General features: G+C 40.3%; 1 protein-coding gene across 1 annotated transcript in view; it reads left to right on the top strand.

Annotated features, from left to right (window-relative positions):
- Positions 1-21810, top strand: part of FREM1 (FRAS1 related extracellular matrix 1) — a 792938-nt gene that overhangs the window by 551387 nt on the left and 219741 nt on the right. Inside the window, exon 25 of the mRNA XM_078675906.1 lies at positions 1433-1697. Within this exon, the coding sequence (XP_078532032.1) occupies positions 1433-1697 (265 nt within the window). The remainder of the gene's footprint in view (positions 1-1432; positions 1698-21810) is intronic.

Below are 21810 nucleotides of genomic sequence, written 5' to 3'. Positions count from 1 at the left end.
TGCCGCCCAACCTCCGGGATGTGGGCTGAATGGTCGTGTGTCCACCTGCTGTTAGGGAGAGGCGCTTGGTGTGTCTCTCGTCAGGAGTACCTGAGTGTTAGCCACTGAATTGCTGTGAATCTGCAATAAAAACAAATTTAAAAAAAATATATATATATATATGTATTAACAATGACCTTTGTGAAACATGGTATCATTTATAAAATAATTCACCAAAGACAGGTGGCTAGGTTAAGCGCATTCAGAGCTTAAGGGAGTACATGGACAGGAGCAGCCTTTGTGGAGAACTACTCTGCAGTTTATCAAAGAAAGAACCTTTCATGGAATGCCACATTTTTTGTCAAGTAATATATATGAACCTGAGATATAACTAGTATTCTTTGCACTTTGCTTGCTAAATTCAGGAGCACATTTTAAAAGAACATCGACAGGAGTATGTATTTGTTTTAGCAAAGAGGTGATCACTTCAACCATGCTGTGAAGAGCTGAAGTTACGGATACTGTTTACATGGCAAACATTACACTCGCAGTAAATTATGGCAAGTGTTAAACACTCGAAGTCCAGAGTGATTTAAGTGAGTGCTTGAGGTGTATAATGTATAGTGTGTTGGTGACCTGAGCAGTTTGTTCCAGTAGCTGACCCCTAACTCAAGGGTCTCAAACTGGGGGGGTGGGCCCACCTAGGGGGGTCTCGAGTGAGACTCCAGGCTCAAGCCATAAGAAGCATTATGCTCTGTAATGGGCCATCACTAACATCTTTTGCCATTTATATCCTAGCTGGGAGTATGTGTCAAAAGGGAAAGGACTCCAAGTATTCTTCAAAGCCCCTAGCCACACACTGTGGAAACTTTCAATAGATACAATTCAATAGAATAATTGTGAAAAAATCTGAGAGGGGACTGATGATTTTTTTTCTTTCCACTGGGGGGGCGAGGCATTAAAATGTTTAAGAACACTACCCTAACTTTATGCAAGTATGAGTTGGCATGGGAACACATTAAAACGGATACCTGGCTCCCTTTACGTGTTGTACCAGATTGCAAGCAAACTTACTTAGAAGGAGACACATCTGATATCTCTGTAGTCTAGAGCATCCATCGCAGGGACCTGCACTTGACCCTATTTTCACAGGTTTGAGTCGTGACATGCTTCTGAGGACGATAAATTGACTAGCACTGGCTTGGGTAATGATTTATATATTGTTTCTATCAGTAGTGCCAAGAGACATCATCCCTCTCCCCAGTAAACTAATGCTCGACAAAAATACATGATATGTTGCAGATAAAGCAACACTAAAGACGCAAAACCGAATTTAACTTTGAAAATCATGACATTTGCAGTATGTGGTAGTACTAAACAACACCCAAACATTTCTTAAGCTGGGAAAATAAAATGCACTTCTTTTGTTGACATGCCCTTGTGTGTCTTGCAGGGGATATTGCGATCTTTGCTCGACCCCTTAATGTGTCAAAGGGTGACCGAGTCTTATTGAGGACTGATGTACTGTTGGCTGTTGATGGAACGGATAAACCGGAAGAGCTGCTGTTCGAGGTCACTTCCCCACCCCAGTATGGACAGCTGGAGTATGTCAACTATCCAGGAGTTGCTATCACCAGCTTCAGTCAGATGGACGTGGCTGCTCAGACTGTTTGTTACGTCCACAGCAGCAAATCAGCTACTGCAAAAGATACGTTCAGGTAAACCTAATATATGTTTATATATTGACTTTGTCTTCAAACTTAATGTATGGCAACAGAGGTACAGATAAAAAAATAACTAAACATATAACCCTATAATACCTTGTTATTTTTTAACACAGATATAAAATATTCATTACTACGCCCTACTGTATGTACTTAAATTAACGTGGCTTTCAGACTGCTTCCTTTGTCCACAAAGCGCTGTCTAGCACTGCAATACCATTATGGGTTTCTTTTCCCAGGTATATTATATGGGCTGTTTAACTCCTGTTCCTTTCCTATCATATGCTTATTATGCAAAAGCCGTGAGAGAAATGGAGTTCAGCCACTCAAACACAATCCGAGTGCGCTGGAGGCATGGAACTCAAACTCAACTCCAGCCTCTCCTACAGTGCATACACTGCCTTTGGGTGTCTGTGCACCATCCCCCCTTACAACTCTGAAGGAAGGCGTGTGGCGTTCCAGTGCCTCAGCTCCACAAGAGTCTGTCCATCACCATGGAGAGCTCTTCTCCAAAGGCTTGTTTTAGCGATGTTGACGCCCTGAGCGGCAATCTTTTTTAGCACCTCCCAAATACCCTCACTACCACCCTCCAACAGTGCTCCTCATCTCTCCATAGCCCCTCTCTCGCATGCATTTCATTTGTTTTATATGCTGCTCATACCAATTTAGGATGTCAGAGCACTTTACATCAAACACACATTATACAAAGACTGTGACTCATTAATGTGTAAAGCAGTCTATTACATGAGACAATGAGGATTACAAGGTGTGGGAGTCACATGTCATCCTTTCTTGTAAGCAGTATATTTTAAGAGTGTTGAGAAGCACAAATTCAGGATAAAAAATGTGCCACAGTGGTTGGGGTTGGCTTTACTAATAAGAATGTATTTCTACTCAAACTAACCCTTTTTAGCAACATTAGTCTAATAAAAGACTGGGGAAAATCATACGGTTTCAACCTACTGCCTAGCAGTTTTCATGCAGCTCTTTGATGACAGTTTATAGGTGACTGTGCTATATTAGGATTGTGACTTATGAACTGCAAGTTACTAAAGGATCTTTGTGACAAAAGCAGTAATCCACCGAGCTATCCGAAAAATACAGTTCTGTGATCTGCATGGTACACATTCTTTGCAGCAGGCATATTAACCTTATACGCTACTTTAGGATGAGTCAGTCACTAGACAAAACTTCAATTATCTCCAGCAGAAACATTAATCACCAGAGTTATCTTGACATTTTTATTGTTGCCTGAAAACTGTCTGATTCACAAAGAACTCTACAGCGGGTGCTTTTGAACCCATACATTATTTCTAAACACAGAGTTCCCTGAGGTCAGACCATGTGCAGCTGCACCAGTCGCACCACCCTTGAGCCGGCCCTGCCTCCTACCAGTGTCCCTGCCTTGTTTAGGCAAGAACTGTCTAAGGAGATCAAATTTCAGCTTACAATAGAGTGTTACTTTAATAAGAAGCAGTGATACAGAGCACAGCTGGAAAAAATAGAAAGATTAGACTGAAAGCACTTGGCATAGACAATAGCTCCTACTCTTCTCCTTAACGAGAGCTTCCCACAGTGTTGGCAGATAATTTTTGCTGAAAGTGGTCATGCAAGAAAAAATATTGCTGAGCTGGCTGCCATAACATAGTGGAGTGCTCTTTGATGGGTTTTCATAGGTCGTACCCCTGCCAACATAGCCACTAAATGAGCGGGGAAACTGCAGGATTGTCAATTTGAGAACCACAACTTCCCTGCTGCGCCAATCCCTAGATTACTTCCTAAATCCCTATCCAAAACAGTACTTTGCATTCTTCATGACAGAGGATGTGTGTATGGCTGTTGATGATTGCTATCCTTACCAGTAGCCTGATTTAGAGTTTGGCAGACAGGTTACTTGATCACAAATGTGAAGGTTAACCTGTTCGCCGTATTACAAGAGCCATAGGATATAATGGACTTGTAATATGGTGGACGAGATTACCGTTTGTAATGGAGTAACATGGTCCACCAAACTCTAAGCCAGTCCCTATGTTTGGTGAGGCAGAACAGACGGCTTTGTCAAAAAACACCTGCATGGCTTGGACGTTTTACAAATCATACAAATAGGTGTAGCTTTTACCAAACAAGGGTGTAATTTACATGTAAATATGCCCAAAATTGAGAATGGCTGCTAAATTTGTAAGGTTTAAAAAAGAGGTCAAGTCAAATGTGTTATCCAAAAATATTACCTTCTGAAAGCCAATACTATCCGTTTTTGTTTTTAAAGTACAAAATGGTTAATAAGGAGATTTTTAAAGTTTTAATTAATTGCTAATTTTTAACTTTAAAAATGGCATTATTTTGTAAAATGTTTAAAAGTAATTTGTTTATTTTCCCAGCCAATATCAAAGTTTTAGAAATATGCTAACGTTTATAGGACATGTTTGTATGATTTATATTGAGGTCTACTCTCTTAACCTTTAAAAATAGCAAACTAGTGGAAAATATATCAAAATATGGCAAATAAGTTAAGGAAGTTTGTCAAACATTGCCCATGCACAAATGTTCATCTACTGCCCTTCAAATTGGTAGGTTCTCTGTGTGAATTTAAAATGCTACTTCCCTCACCCCAAAACCTCACATTAAGACAGACTCTCTAACTGGTAAAAAAAAGTGCGATTCTGTGAGACACGCTGATATTACAGTCTTGGCATGACGCTAACTCAAGGATTCCTCCAGTTTCCCCTCTTATCATCCAAAGCATAAGTAAATAATTTTGTGGCGTAAGCTGTGAGATGGGGATTGCCTACACTTCTGCACATCTCTGAAGAATTGTAAACTCGTCTTTGGTAAAAAATGAAATCATCAGATCTAGCCTCTCTCTAGCTTGAACAACAGTAGCTTAAGAGGGTCATTATGATTGCGGGCGGATCGCCAACGCCCGTATGGCAGTGGCGATCTGCCTGCCAAAATACACCGCATGACTTTTCCCCCCGCCACATTACGATGACGGGGGGACCCTGGCGGACGGGAAGACCGTCCACCAGTTTTCCGCTGGTAGGCTATCCGCCCGATTGCCTAGCGGGCAGAAAAGCCCAGGAATATGGTGGCACCGCCATCCATATTAGCATCATGGTGGTGGAATGCATTTCCATGGCGGAGACTCCGCCATGGAAAGGCATGTGGTTTTGTCTTTGGGGGCCAGTTGCGGGCCACCAGGGTGTTCGTGCGTGTGGGGGGTGCACATGGGGGGTAACTATGGTACCCCCCTGCCGTTTCATGCACAACATGGCAGGCACCGTGCGGTGCCTGCCACGTTGTGCATGGAAATGCACAACATGCCTTTTTGGCATTGCAGCGGGCGTTGCTGAAAGAACCGCCCACCGCAATGTCAAGATTACAGGATGCGCCTGCCAGTGTGGCGGGCGCATCCTAATGACCCCCACGGGACCGCCGCACTTATGGCAGGCGGTCCCTTTTTACGTCAGAATGGCGGGCGGCCAAAGTCCGCCCGCCATCTTAATGATGCCCTAAGTGTTTTTGTTTAAACTATGCATCTAGCATTGGCCCGCTTCTCTGTACTTGATGGTGATTTCTGTTATTTTTCCAGTCTGAGTTCCCAGACCTAACATATTTGTAAGAGGTTGTCCTACATTTTGGTCACAGTTTGTATCCTTTCTTTGAGCAGAAGAGCCTGCTCCTCCATCCCCTGTACATACAAATGTTCACCTGTGACTGACACCAGCTCATATGTGAATACCCATCACCTCCTTCCCAATTACCAGTATCAAGGGCAACCACCTACAAATTGTTGCTCTTCATTACAACTTATATCCTGCATTCCATTATATTTGTCCCTTTGTCTCTGTATAGTGTGTGTTTTATAAAAATGCATGTCCACAGATTATAACCACACCAGCATCAAAGGTGTCTTCTTACAATCTATAGTTCTTTAACCACCCATATCCGTAGGCACTGGGATATGCAGTACAAACCAGAATTGATACACTGAATGGAGACCTTCCAAATCTATACCTCAGGTGCTCAAATTATGCCAAACCACAAGCAAACACACATGCAGAGTGTACACCCATGGATCACATGAAGGGAAACAACTGAAAATGGGGCCTTCTGAATTGACAACCCAAGCACTGCAAATACCACATCTCGAGAGGAGCCACATACAACATCGCAAAAAACACAGTTGATGGACAGAATGTAGAACAATGTCATACATTCACCCCAGTACAAGGATCTGGGCCTAAATCCATCATTTATTTGCACTCCACACCACCCTGGGTTAGACACTGGGTATACGCAAATCAGCTCTGACCCTGTGCCTCATGGGAACAGTCCAGTCCGAACTACCAAGCCATGTCTTTCCCAGACCGGAATCAAGCATCCAAGGACCGGTTTCTGGCTATCAGCCTTCATCAGCCTGGATAGCTTGACTCCAGTGGTGTGGAGAGCCTGGGACTCACGTCTGAGCATACCCAGCCACATACAACATCAACATTCTACGGCACAGTTGTTCCATCTGATTTAAACTCTCTCTCACTCTCTCTGTCTTGCTCTCTCTTTCCCTTCTTTTCCCGTCCTTCTCTCTCAGCCTTTCTCTCACTCACACACACACATTCATGCACACAACACACAAACAAGACACATACACTCATACCATCTGGCATTTTGCAAAACATTCCGACCCTTGTATTTGCAGGCAGTTAAAAAGCCCATACGATACTGGCTCAGGGAACAATGACCAATAGAGACATCAAGGCCACTGTATCAGTGCCCAACTCATACAGTCCATAGCATTTACAGAGCATATCCATATAAAATGTAGTATAGAAATATCAGCAGAGGCATAACTTCCACTCCTGCACACATAGCATATTTCAGACAAAAAAGCAACAAACATACAGACACACACATGCCACAAAACACACACACCACAAAATACCCAACACATCTATGATAGCAATTCCAGTGCTGAGGACACGATATAGAATGACTGTTAACCACTCAGTTACACGCAGTTGTTTGCAAAACACTTCCACTCATTTGCAAGCTACTAAATACATTCACCACTATACCAGACACTTTCAACACAGTACCCATCACCATGGTCTATTACTGACTAAAGCAATGCGCAAATTCGAGTTTTCTCTGCGCCAAACGTTATATAGGAGCATATGGTTCACATAACAAAAGTATTTCTTTAAAATTCTAAAATTTTAGAATTCGAGATCGGATGGAACAAATGTATTCAAGTTATTTTTGATAAATAACTGAAAAGCCTTTTTAATACAATTATGCAAGCTCCTTTGGACGGTTTTAAAACTTCTGAGAATTGTTGCTTTGTTGTTTAATTAAAAATCATTCTGGTTCATCATTTGGACGAGCCTTTTCCATTACAACCAATAGGGTTATCTCAGGTCATTCAATTTTCAGTATCTGATGTTACTATAAATTATGTAGCATCTACCCAGTCCCTCGACACTATTTTACTAGATAGCGAGAAGGCTTTTTATCATTTCAGCTGGGAATTTTATGGAACACGATGACACATATGGGGCTCGAGGGGATGTTTTTATGACTCATTTGCCAATGTACGTGGGCCCTTGGTGCATCATTATGATTCATCTGTACACTGAGAAAGAAGCTGGAAATGCAGCGAGGCATGATGGAGGACATCTCCTCCTCTCCGTTGTTTGTTGGTATCGAACTAATATTGAGCCTGTTGCATTCAAAATCATTTTTTTCAATTCCTAGTTGTATTTAGGAGGTGGGGTTCTGTCAGCACAGAAATCCGCATTTTACAATAAAGTATGGGATTAGTGTAACTGAGGTAAAGAGTGGGTGAGGGACAGTTGAGTCTTTCAGGGTAGCAGGACAGTGCAGACCAAGGCCTACCCAAGGAAGTGAGGTGGGTTAGACATTCAGAATACAGTTTACTCCGTAATACCAGCTAATAAGATCAATGTCCAGTCAGTACTTTAATGCACAGAAGACAATTATACTAAAGATAAACTAAAATACACAGTGAAGTCTCTACAACTCTCTGCGCCAGGTTTCTGTCCCCAAAAATATTATAGCACTTAGAGGCTGAGGGCTATATGTATCAAGAAGTCATTTTGCGAATCTCAAATAGCGATTTTTTGCGAATCGCTATTTGAGAATCGCAAAATGCTATGTATGTAGGATTTGCAATACATTTTGCGAATCCTACATATTCCTTAATTGCGAATCGCAAATTGCGATTCGCAATTAAGGAATACCTCCCCATTCAATCCTATGGGCCTGAGGCCCATAGGAATGACTGGGAAGACATTCTCAATTTGCGATTAGCAATTAGCGAATCGCAAATTGAGAATGCACTTTCAAGGGTGCAGGGTTGTCAAAAGGACACCCTGATGCACCCCTGAAATAAGCATATCTGCACATGTGGCGCACATACATGCCCTAAGGGCATGTGCTTCACATTGCACTTTGAAAAATGCAAAAAAAGTGAATTTTTAAAAGAAATCGCAAATGACCACCAACTTGAAGTTGGTGGTAATTTGCGATTCCTTAAGGCCAAATTGCACTTTTTTGGTGCTTCTTACATTGCATTTAAGGAATCGCAAAATTTGCGATTCCTTAAATGCAATCGCAAAATAAGGAATCGCAAATTTTGCGATTCCTTATTTTACCTTAATACATACCATTTGGCAAAATTGCATTCGCAAATTCCGAAATTCTGCCAATTTTGGCGTTTGCGAATGCAATTTTGCTTGATACATATGGCCCTTAGTCACTACAAAAAACAGCTAACATTGCAATATACAGAACACGTTGCAGAGGTTCACTCTTCAAAACTGGAGCAATAGCACCTTTAATTTACGGTGACCAGACGTATATATATATATATATATATATATATATATATATATATATATATATATATATATATATATATATATATATATATATTCACTGAAAAAACCATAGGTTATAGACCATATATAGTTAGGATTTAGAAAACCTTATTTTACTCACACAAAACCATTGAAATTCCATATATAGTTAGTTGCACTAACTATATATCGCGCACCCGCAATCCACTGCTGATGATGTCACATATTACATCATTCATGACATGGTCAGTGACATCACTGATGACATCACTGATGACATCATCTAGTGTCTGTGTGTTTTTGTAAAGTTTAAATACGTTTTACATATTGAAGAATGACTGGATGGATGGAAGACTGAGTGTGTGTGTGGCTGGCTGGGAGGTGTGTGACGCTGTGCATATCAATGTGTACTTGTATCAGTGATTGTATAAGAGACTAAGTATGTGTTAGTATATGTGTGAAAAGTATGGTGTTCTGTGTTTAACTATAGATGAGGAAATCGAAGTGTGATTGATTCTTCACAGGACTGACTAGGTGTATGAGTGCATATGATAGTGTTCTAATAATAACTGACTGTATGTATGAGTAATTGTATGGGTGAATGAGTGAATGAGTGAATGTGTGTGTAGACGTACGGATCAGTGAGTGCGTATGTAGTAACTGGTATTGGTGTGTCATGATGTCATCAGTGATGTCATTTCAGATGTCATTAGTGATGTCATCAGTGATGTCACTGAAGTATGGTGTTCTGTGTTTAACTGTATAGATGAAGAAATGGAAGTGTGATTGATTCTTTACAGGACTGACTTGGTGTGTGAGTAACTCCATGGATGAGTGGCAGTGTGTGACTGTCTGCATAGGTGTATGAGTGCATATGATAGTGTTGTAATAATGAGTGACTGTATGTATGAGTGATTGTATGGGTGAATGAGTGAATGTGTGTGTAGACGTAGGAATCAGTGAGTGCGTATGTAGTAACTGGTATTGGTGTGTCATGATGTCATCAGTGATGTCATTTGAGATGTCATCAGTGATGTCATCAGTGATGTCATTTGAGATGTCATCAGTGATGTCATCAGTGATGTCACTGACCATGTCATGAATGATGTAATATGTGACATCATCAGCAGTGGATTGCGGGTGCGCGATATATAGTTAGTGCAACTAACTATATATGGAATTTCAATGGTTTTGTGTGAGTAAAATAAGGTTTTCTAAATGCTAATTCCTAACTATATATGGTCTATAACCTATGGTTTTTTCAGTGAATTTTCAAGGTTTTGTAAATGCTAATTCCTAACTATATATGGTCTATAACCTATGGTTTTTTCAGTGAATTTCATTGGTTTTTTAACAGCTTATATCTGTAGCTGTAAAATGTATTCTTCTTTAAATCCAAAAATATATTTTATATGTTTATTAATAATTTTTTTTTAAAATATTTTTTTTTCTTCGTTCCCGCTTCGCGAATCGGGAAGCTTCCCGTTAGCTGACCTTGATGCCGCGAAATAGACCGCGAGCCGGTAAACGTTTCTTTACCGCAACTGCCGCGTTAGAAAACAACATCGTGACGCCTCCCGTCCGCATGACGTTTCGCGTTGTCGCGTGATACGTCATATGACGTGCTACGTTAGCGAACTGGTACGCTTACCGAGTCGCAAAGCACAGGTTTCTGGAAGCAAACCTGGAGGCCCTGCAAAGCGCTTAACGTAAACACAGCAGGTCATGTGACTTGGTAATAACACTTTTCATTGGTTCATTTCGCTTTTGGTTTCCTAATGATGTAAGACTAGGTCATATAATCTAAAATGAACACTTTTCATTGGTTGAGAACTATTGTTTTTCCCAAATGATGAAAACCCCTCCTTCTTTCCTCACTCTGACTTTCATCTTTGTGAGAGAAAGACCCTTTGTTACCAGTGAGCAATGGCTTCTTTAGTAGCTTCAGCTGGTGCTTCCCCATCACCTCCACCACATCCAAGGAAGAGTGGACCACCTGCTCAAGTTATAATTCAGCAAGAAGAGGAAGAAGAAGAACAGGACGACGAGCACGAAGAGAGGCACTTTTTGCCTGAGGAGCCCAGGACGTCTCACCGGAAAGAAAACTTCATTTGGCAATTTTTTAAAATTCCCAAAGGTCAGAAAAAAGTAAATGCAAGATACGTAACTTGCCTTATATGTCAAGATAGACTGTCCAGAGGGACCGACAAAAAATACAGTTTCGGAAACTACACAATGCATCGCCATATGACTAGGTGGCATCCTAACAACTACAGTGCTGCACAGTTTCGTAACGACCTAGATAATCTCCCTATTATGGCCAGAAGATCTGTTGTACCGGAAGTAACGGGACCAGAGGGCAGGGAGATGGTGCCAAATATACAAACGAGATTTCATGAAGTAAAACAAGTCTGCGTACATTGCAGTGGATTCATTTGCTACGGAGAAAGAAGCATCACTCTGATCAACAGAGCTATTGACTATCATATGCAAGTTTGTACGAAACGCCCCAAATAATAAATACTTTTTTTTTGTTTTGTTGCTCCTGTTGAGCCCTTTACAATGAATCGTTTTCATTGCCCCCTCCAAGAAAAACCCCAAAAAATATAAAACTGTTCAGAAAAATTCAAAAAAAGTAAAAAAATGTTCAGAAAAATAATAAAAAAAATATAAAACAACAAAAACAATAAAAAAAAAAGTTCTTTTCAGAACTACCTCCCCGTTATTAAAAAATTGGTACAATATTTGGAACTGTGCCAACCTCTATTTCTCGTAGTTCGCTTCCCAGTTCGCTCGCCGGTACGCGAACCGGAAGTGAACCAAATTTTTTTTTTTAAAAAAAGAACAGTAAGTATAAGGGAAGGAAACAGACACTTATGTTAAAAGAAAGACAGCTATAGGGGAGTAAACTAGAGATACTATTACCCGTAATCCACTGCTGATGATGTCACATATTACATCATTCATGACATGCTCAGTGACATCATCAGCAGAGGATTGCGGGTTTTTTGGCAACGTGCCTTATCCACGGTTTAATAACGCTGCCTTTTGCTTTATATAAGTTTTCAAATTGTATGAAATATATACCAATAGGTCGTTATGAACCTTTAGGTAGTGCTTTTCTTCATGAGGTCTGGTCGCTTCCATACACATACAGATGTTTCAAAGATGATCAAGAAGTTTATCTGAATGGAGAGGAATGCACTGAGACGCCAGATCATTCACTAATGTGTAGGCAAATACAGTTACACGGTTCATGCAACAAACACCGACCAAATATGGCTTGCGTGTTGCAAGGCACGCCAGTTCCTGCTATCATCCCCACGTTCAAGTTGTTGGAAAATGGTAGTTATTTGATGCTCAATAATGAAGATTGTTCTGGGTTAATTAAAAGTATTCCTTTTATCGTAACAGTAAGTGAACGGGTTATTTGCTGCAGAAATGTTCTATTTCCTCCCACACATGAACATAGGGAGTTTTCAATCTGGCCACAAATACCAACCTTGGGAGCAGATTTCAACGGCATGGCAAGAATAAGAGCTCTTTTGTCTCAGAGAGAGGTGGCCTTGAGTTCGGCCCGTGAAACTTTCGTGCTTCACATAGCGAACACCCGTACAGAGGTGCAGACCCTTTTCAATACTGATTCGCCTTTGCATTTCAGCAAGATGGTTCGGACTATCTTTAACGCGTCCTCCACAAAGGCCCTGGCGCACTTTTTTAAAGTTGTTACCAGTGGTCTCGTGACTTCATTTGAGAAAATCTTTGGAGTCATCCCTGCTTTCTTTCATTCTATTTTCTCCACTGTGCTTCGTGGATTCCCATTTTTACTTGCATTACCAGCGGACGCTCTTGTGCTTTTTTACATTTTTAAATATGGATGTCCCTCCTGTGCAAGCTCCCGCCCTGCAGCTGCTGACACTGTTCCGCAATCGCATGCTAGAATATTATGGCACAATGCCGTTGGCGATATTAAGCACGGCATATGGATTATCTTTTCGATTCTCCTACTTCACCTGTGTCCAGCCTGTATTTCACTGCCTGACCTGTGATTTCGATTGGGCCATTGATTTGTGTCTCTGCGGACCGGTTTCTCCTGACGTCGACTTTAATCAGCTGATGACTCCTATCATTACTCACGAGTTGGTTTGTCCTGGCGAAAGGATTATGGCTGTGGCATTGATGCATGGACTAATTGGTCCCTGGAATTTACTGGCGGCAACACAGTCTTTCTTGGAACAGAGCTTTCTTGAAAACCCACCGAGCTGTCCTCTGATGGTGATAGAGGATCCGGTGCTGGGAGAGCACGTATGTTCTTTTCCGCTTTTAAATTGGATGGCTGAACTCTTTTCGGATGAAGACAGTGACTTCCTATTGGAGGCTGTTGCAGCTTATTTTGCATACACAGTTATGTCATAGACCTTTTTCATGTTTGATATGCTGAGTACTAGCATTTCATTGACAATTCATTGAGTTATTTGTCAAGTTTTTATTATTTAGCTTGGCTATTGGCTTAAGACTCGATAAAGTACTTGGCTGTTTTATTTTTCTTTAGCATTAAATTTTCCTAGTTTTTAATGTTTTACCTTGCGGACCGTCCACATATAAAGTTGCAATCTGCTCTCATGAGATGGCACTTCTATTATCTTATTCAGTTCGTTTCCGGATCATGGGGAGGTGTCATCTAGGTCCTGGATATCTTTACACCGTGTTAAGTTAGCATGGGCTCATTACCGGTTTAAACGCCATTTTTCCTTTTTTGCAACTTCTGCACACGACACTTAGTTGTTGCTTTAGCTTTCAACCTAGTAGTTCATCGTGGTTTACATAAGAATAATATGTTATTGCTCTACTATCTGCTTTGCTTGTTAAACTATATCTGTACAGCGAGTGCTGAAGTTTCAAGAACAACACGATACAGAATTGTTATGAGGTCTGATCTCCACGACTTCATACTCATAACATAAGTGCAGCTTCTGCCAATTCTGGGCATGAGGCGGGTTTTATATTGCTTTGCCGAACACACATACACAACAGTTGATGCGGTGCACATGAAGAGAGAGCTGGTGTATGCTGATGTGATTCCTTCAAATCTAAGACACTAAAGTATGGGCACGCCCTAAACCAACACAAACAGACCTTCTTAGCAAATAATATAATATGTGTATTAGGGAGGGTGAGATATAAGCAGCCGCGGGCCGTGGAGGGAGTTACGGTGGGGCAGGGAGGCGGGGAGGGGGAGGGGCAGGGTGGAGCCCTCTCCACCCTGCCCCTCCCCCTCCCCGCCTCCCTGCCCCACCGTAACTCCCTCCACGGCCCGTGGCTGCTTATAAGTGTTGCTAACTCTTATTCATTTACAGCATGTTAACATACTGTCACCATTCGCTTTTTATGTACTAGTAACTATGCTGGTAATTTTGCTACTGATAATATGTGTACTTGTATTATCTAAGATACTACGCCTGAGAAGACGGCATTAGTAAATAAACATTTCAAATACACATGTGTTCTTCTTAACTCCATGTTCTGGTTTCTAAGAAATATATAACGACCGACTGTTCATGAGTTCCACGTATCCTGAGGTACTATAAGTTCATATTCTGGATTGTCTAAACATTAAGAGTTTGTTATATCCAATGTGACACTGTACCTAGCTTGCTAAGGGGTTTTTGATTACTAAGGTGAGTTTTGGGGCACCATAATTCGCCGAGGTTCCAATCCTCTGTCCACAGTTCTGTGTGAGAACAGAAACCCTGCGACAGGGGCACCCCCGACCCTTGCTGGAGCTTCATCACACTTGCGATACAACTCCAGCAATGCGCCACCTTTACGGCACAGATACATCACGCATCTGTGCTGTTTTTGCCCCATGATGCGCCGCATTGTAAATGCAGCACACCATAGGTGACGGAACAGCGGCACAGAATGACTAACACATCCCTGGTGATGCGCCAGTCATCATAAATCTATCCCTATGCTTCTTATCTTGTTAGAGATGAACCGCCATATGTATCATCAAAGTTTTTTGCATTTCCTAAATAGCGAACTTTAAGGAATAAATAGCGATTCTTTACCATTTCTAGTTTGCGATGAGCTATTTGCTAATTACAAATTACCCATTCATTTCCTTCATTTCCATAGGGCGGTTGGACTCACTTTTAGCTCGAACGGCTGAATGGATTTCCACGAAACTTGGCAAAATTGTAGGGACTGGTAGCCCGATGTGCCTTTGCTATGTCTCAAGATATATGCTCCAGTGGTTTTTACGAAAATTAACTTTGAAAAATATATATTGGGCTACATTGGCCTATATATATGTTGGAGCCCAAATGTAGCCCAATGTAGCCCAATGAAGCCCAATGAAGCCCAATGTAGCCCAATGTAGCCCAAAGATGGCCGCCAGAGACAAAAAAAACAAATGTAGCCCAAATATCAGCCAGATGTAGCCCAACTATAGCCCAGTGACAGAATGACCAATCAGCTTCGCAAACCTCCGTTACGCGAAGCGGAGCGCTGTTACAGATATATATCTTTTTTTGAATCGTAAATTTCTCAAAATCCACTGGAGCACATATATTGAGACCTAGCAAAGGCACATCGGGCTACCAGTCCCTAATATTTTACCAAGTTTCGTGCAAATCCATTCAGCCGTTCGATTATTATTATTATTTTTTTTTTTTGCCCCGCGGGGCCCTTTTAAAACCTCCACATCAAACCTAGGGGGTCAGCGAGGATCTACTATGCCCCCTTATGGTCATTTGCCCCTTCGCTTTGGCCTCCTTTTGTCTCTCGATCCTACCGAGAGACAAGATGGCGGCCGCTACGGACTGTTTGGAATGTTTACAGACGCCGGAGAACCAATCAGCTTCGCTTCACAAAGCTCCGTTGCGCGAAAAGTACGCGTACTGGAGCGCTGCCCGGTCCGCTGTTACAGATATATATCTTTTTTTAAACGTTAATTTCTCAAAATCCACTGTAGCACATATGTTGAGACCTACAAAAGGCACATCGGGCTACCAGTCCCTACAACTTTGCCAAGTTTCGTGCAAATCCATTCAGCCGTTCGGGCTAAAAGTGAGGCCAACCGCCCTATGGGAAACTCAATGTTAAAAACACGTTTAGGAACCCCCCTTTTTTCTCGGCCCCCCCTTGACGAAACCCCCCCAAATTTTCAGGGGCTACTCAGAAACAAAATGTTCCATTTTCCTGAAAATTTCAGCCAATTCCGTCCACAAACGCCAAAGTTATTAGACATAGAATTTTCAAAAATCCCATAGAGAAAAAATCCTAACTATATATACCTACTGGCGACCGCCAGTAGGTAATATATATATATATATATATATATATATATATATATATATATATATATATATATATATATATATATATATATATATATATATATAATTTGTAGCACAAAAAAATTAACGCCGCACTCTTCTCGGGTAAGTTTCAACACGGTTTATTTCAGCTCCATCATACTTCCTTCACCTGCGCGTTTCGAACACAACTGTTCTTGATCACGGTAGTTACAAGTCCATTTTCAGTTTCATGCTTTTATACTATACACACCACTTTGACACCACTTTGACAATTATGAAGCATTGTGGGTGAGGTCGTTTTAACTTGGATATTCAAGCCTATCGATGTCCTTACACAAACAGTTAGCTTAATTCAGATTAAATAGTGTGTTTTATTAATCAAGGCTCTAATCAGCGATTGATTTAACACCTTGTCGGACTGTTATATGGTAATTTTTGGGCTGAGTGCCGATTCAGTGTCTATCTTCTAGGGTGTACATCGGAATGTACCCTTTTGTTATTGATAGTTCTAGCTAAGTGCTAGTACCGACGTTATGAATTACCGCTTACTGATTTGCTAAGGACAGCGATACTGATAATCATGTTTCAAGATAATTAGCAATTAAGGAAAAAAGCCTAAATATATTCAGTTCATCTTCATGTCAATTACTATAACACAACTTATACGCATCAATTTGATAGAAGTATCAATAACCAAAGGGTACATTCCGATGATAGAAGATAGACACTGAATCGGCACTTAGCCCAAAAATTACCATATAACAGTCCGACAAGGTGTTTATAGTATAAAAGCATGAAACTGAAAATGGACTTGTAACTACCGTGATCAAGAACAGTTTTGTTCGAAACGCGTAGGTGAAGGAAGTATGATGGAGCTGAAATAAACCGTGTTGAAACTTACCCGAGAAGAGTGCGGTGTTAATTTTTTTGTGCTACAAAACAACCACGAGCCGAGTCCTTGTCTCGTCGCCGGCACCAGCTGAAAGCTGCCCCTCCTCGAAAAAGGACGTTTGCTGCCAAATAATAGTTAAACAGGAGGGAGCCCAGCACCGAAAGTCCTTGATTGAAAATAAAGGAATCGTTTGCTGTCAAACGCGAGGGAGTTTATTGAACTGTTCACGAAAGAACTACCTTCGGACTCGACGAGCAACAAATTGGAAACGACCTGAGAAAACGGACGGAACAAAACAACAACAGAAAAAATCACACCTGACTGTCACCCGGTTGAGCGCCGACGCGTGGGTGCCGGAGGGCATCCAGCGGGACGGGAGTCTCCTGGGTAAGTAAATAATCGAGCTAGTGATGTGACTGAATGTGTGTTTGTTATCCGATGCTGCAGCGAATGCTATTCACGAAGTTTTTGACTACAAAACAACGGTGAGATTTTTGACGAGTCAATGTTTAAGCATTATCTTGGGTAACTCTTCAGCTCCCCGAGCCCGTGTGTCCGCCAAACATAAATCTTCCTACGCTTTAGAAACAAGTCAAATAAATCAACTAAAGGAGTTGATAAATACTAAGGAAAAGCCGAGTGCAAACACGAAAATCAGTGTATTATCATAAAACCAAAAGAGAAGGAAAATGGAAAAAAGAGCAGCAAAGCGCATTGAAAAAGCAGAGAGCTTATTCTCGAAACCTCAGGCAGTTTCAACAACGATAGACACTAAAGCAACGACCTCGACAAATACACAGAGTACATTGAAACAACTATTTCAACAACTAGAAAAATTAATGCGCAAAGAGATCTCACGGGGATGGGAAATAATCACCCTCGAAAAATATCTAGAATTAGGATTAGTACCGAGAGGACTTCCCATTTTTACTTTGTCCAATCACCCTGATACCAGTGCGGAAATGCTGGAAGAATGGGGGCGAAATAATATGGACTGTTCACGAACAATGATTTTAATCATAGTAAAATATGCAAAAAAAAGTGTAGAGGAATTGCATACAAAGATAGAGGAAATGGAACAACAAATAAAAGCCTCACAAGAGGGAGATGAGGAAGCTAAGAAACTAAGAGCAATAATGGAAAATAATTTGGACAAACATGAAAATGAAATAGAGGAGAGAAAACAACGCAAGTTTAGAAGGGATGAGTTTGATTATGCAAATGGTGCCATTTTTACATTTGCAAAAAGATTCGATGCCTTGAAACAACAAGGCACCATCAAACAACTAAAATCTAAAGGAACACTACCAGGAGCCAGTGAAACAGAATCAGATGCAAGTGAAGGAGAACAGAGAATACGAGCGGAGAAAACAATTGCATCAAAAAGGTTTACTTTTTTAGAGGAAATGGAACTATTATATCTGGACCAACAGAATCCAAAACCCAGAGGAAGGGGTCGGGGCCGAGGACAATATACAAACCTAAACCCAGGCGCAAAACCAGAAGAGCAAAGCACACCAAGATATCCACTGCGCAATCGTACTGTAACAAGAAAATGATCATTGGAAAACAGAATGACTCAGTTCAAAACTTGATAATCAATCTGTCTAACTATACGTTATCAAAAACAGAACTAAGACTGCTGAATAAAGGTCTTACCTTTAGTCCAGAAAAACATCATGATGGAGTTGAAACCAAAATAGATATGTACAAGTACATCCGAAAATGAAAGTTGAAAAAATACTTTGCAAAGATGCCTATGAAATCTGCTGAAGAATTAAAACCAGCAATGAGTGACACTATGACACAAAAAGGATATACAATTTCGGAAATACCCAGCCTAAGAACAGCTTATCAACTAGCACATGAAGAGGATGAACTTGAGATCACGGAAACACAACTACTCAGGGACATGGAAGTCCCACATAATGTACATACAAAAACAGGTTTCAAAAATCAATCAAAATATTGTCCAGTATTACATCCAGGCAACCGAATTGATGCATTTCAAGACCTAATAAATGCGGACCTGGATAACATGAGAAATAATAACAATAACAAAAAGGAGAACCTGTCCTGGATTGAACGTCAAGCACTCAAATCTCTAAAAGAAAACCATCTAATTGAAATCAAGCCGGCCGATAAGGGTGGAAACATCGTGATCCTTAACAAACAAGACCACATAGAAGAAGCAAACCGACAACTCAATGATTCAAATAACTATACAATACTGGGAGGCAATCCCATGTTGGAGATTACAACTAAAATACATCAACGAATAATACAATAGCAAGAACAAGGTCTACTTAATCAAGATGAAAAAAACTTTTTGACCGTTCTAAACCCTATAACTCCACCAATTTACTTTCTGCCGAAAGTTCATAAAACCTTGAACAAACCACCGGCACGCCCAATAATCTCCAGTTGCGGTTCACTATACGAGAATATAGCATCATATGTAGATTTCTTTCTAGCACCAATAGTACCAACATTGAACTCCTTTATAAAAGATACAGGAGACTTTCTCCGAATCCTTATGGAAACAGAATGGCAGCCCACATATCTATTGGCAACAATTGATGTGGTGTCGCTTTACACGTCAATCGATCATAAACTTGGCCTACAAGCAGTTGCATACTTTTTGAAACAACGTCCAATAGGGGAACTAAACCATACAAACATGATTCTAGAAATGATTAGAATGTGTTTAACAAACAATGTGTTCCTCTTTAACAACAAGGTTTATTCACAAAAACGAGGAACTGCAATGGGAGTTTTCTTCTCTCCAAGCTATGCTAATCTCACCATGGGATGGTGGGAGAAACACATAGCTTGGAGAGAAGAAAACGATCCATATACCACAAATGTGGTATTATGGCTAAGGTATATTGACGATTTGTTTTTACTGTGGAAGGGGACAAAACAAGAACTACTTCAATATATTGCCATCCTGAATAACAATGAAGTGGGCCTGCAATTCACATTTAATATTCAAGACAAGGAAATTGACTTTTTGGATACAAAAGTGTACATAAAAAATGACAAAATACAAACAACTCTGTTCCGAAAAAAGACATCTACTAATAGTATTCTTCACGGAACCAGTTTCCATCCGGTCTCTCTAAAGGAAAATGTCCCGTATGGGGAATTCTTACGTATGAAGCGTAATTGTTCAGAAGCCATGGAAATGGAAAACAAATTTGAAGAAACCAAACAACGCTTCATCAACAGAGGGTACAAACTCAAGACCATAAATCGTGGGGAACAAAGAGCCAGAAGAAAAACAAGAACAGAGATCCTAATTGACAACACCAAAGAAAAAACTAAAAAAGTAGAGGATAAACCTCGTCTCATTTTGACATACTCCAAAGAAAGTGCACAAATCAGGAAAATTGTGGCAAAATACTGGAATGTGCTCAAAAAGGATCTGGACATTGGCAAATCAATTGGTGATGCACCCCTAATCTTGTACAGAAAAGCACCTTCCCTTGGAGACACTTTGGTCAACAGCCACTTAATTGACAAAAAGGAGGAAACCTGGTTACAAAAGCGACAAAAGGGATTTACGAAATGCATGTCATGCAAAGCTTGCAAAGTTGGAAAAAATTTAAAATCTTTAAAAGATCCCAAAGGACAAGTTTTTGAATTAAAAAACAAAATCACGTGTGAATCACATTTTGTTGTCTATCTGCTAGAATGTGACTGTGGCACACGCTATATAGGCTCGACCATTTGTGCTCTCAAAAAACGAATGCTAGAGCACACTAGAGCTACAGAAAACAAAGACCAGGCCTATGCTATAGCGAAACACATGATGACACATAAGAATAAGACATGGCAAAACATGAGATACTCAGGGATTGCAATGGTGCCAGAACATGAAAGGGGAGGAAATCGTCTGCAAAAACTGAGACGCTTAGAATCAAAACTCATCATTAGATTTAAGACCAAAGTCCCAAATGGATTGAACAGAGACGAAGAACTTTATGTACACCTGTGACAAAGTACTAAACTGAATAGCGAAACAGTAAAATGAAAATTTGATGTTATCCATATTTTTTCTAATAAGAAATGAAGAGAAATGAAAGTTAAGAGAAAATGTGCAAGATCCATACTGTTAACAAACATAATATCAAAAGTATGTGAGGTTAGGATGGTGAGAAAATTGAACCACACTGATGAGGACAATATATGCACAATAGAAATTCTAATTTGACAATGACTATCTCTGCTGACTTAATGTTGTTTTTGAAGCCATTTTTCATAATCCTGATCAAATTGATGCGTATAAGTTGTGTTACAGTAATTGACATGAAGATGAACCGAATATATTTAGGCTTTTTTCCTTAATTGCTAATTATCTTGAAACATGATTATCAGTATCGCTGTCCTTAGCAAATCAGTAAGCGGTAATTCATAATGTTGGTACTAGCACTTAGCTAGAACTATCAATAACCAAAGGGTACATTCCAATGTACACCCTAGAAGATAGACACTGAATCGGCACTTAGCCCAAAAATTATCATATAACAGTCCGACAAGGTGTTAAATCAATTGCTGATTAGAACCTTGATTAATAAAACACACTATTTAATCTGAATTCAGCTAACTGTTTGTGTAAGGACATCGATAGGCTTGAATAGCCAAGTTAAAACTACCTCACCCACAATGCTTCATAATTGTCAAAGTGGTGTGTATAGTATAAAAGCATGAAACTGAAAATGGACTTGTAACTACCGTGATCAAGAATAGTTTTGTTCGAAACGCGTAGGTGAAGGAAGTATGATGGAGCTGAAATAAACCGTGTTGAAACTTACCCAAGAAGAGTGCGGCGTTAATTTTTTTGTGCTACAAAACAACCACGAGCCGAGTCCTTGTCTCATCGCCGGCACCAGCTGAAAGCTGCTCCTCCTCGAAAAAGAACGTTTGCTGCCAAATATATATATATATATATATATATATATATATATATATATATATATATATATATATATATATATATATATATACTCGCACAC

This window comes from Lissotriton helveticus, chromosome 2_1 (genome assembly GCF_964261635.1).
Source record: "Lissotriton helveticus chromosome 2_1, aLisHel1.1, whole genome shotgun sequence".
In the NCBI taxonomy this organism is placed as follows: domain Eukaryota; kingdom Metazoa; phylum Chordata; class Amphibia; order Caudata; family Salamandridae; genus Lissotriton; species Lissotriton helveticus.
This window is presented reverse-complemented; position numbering and strand designations above follow the sequence as displayed.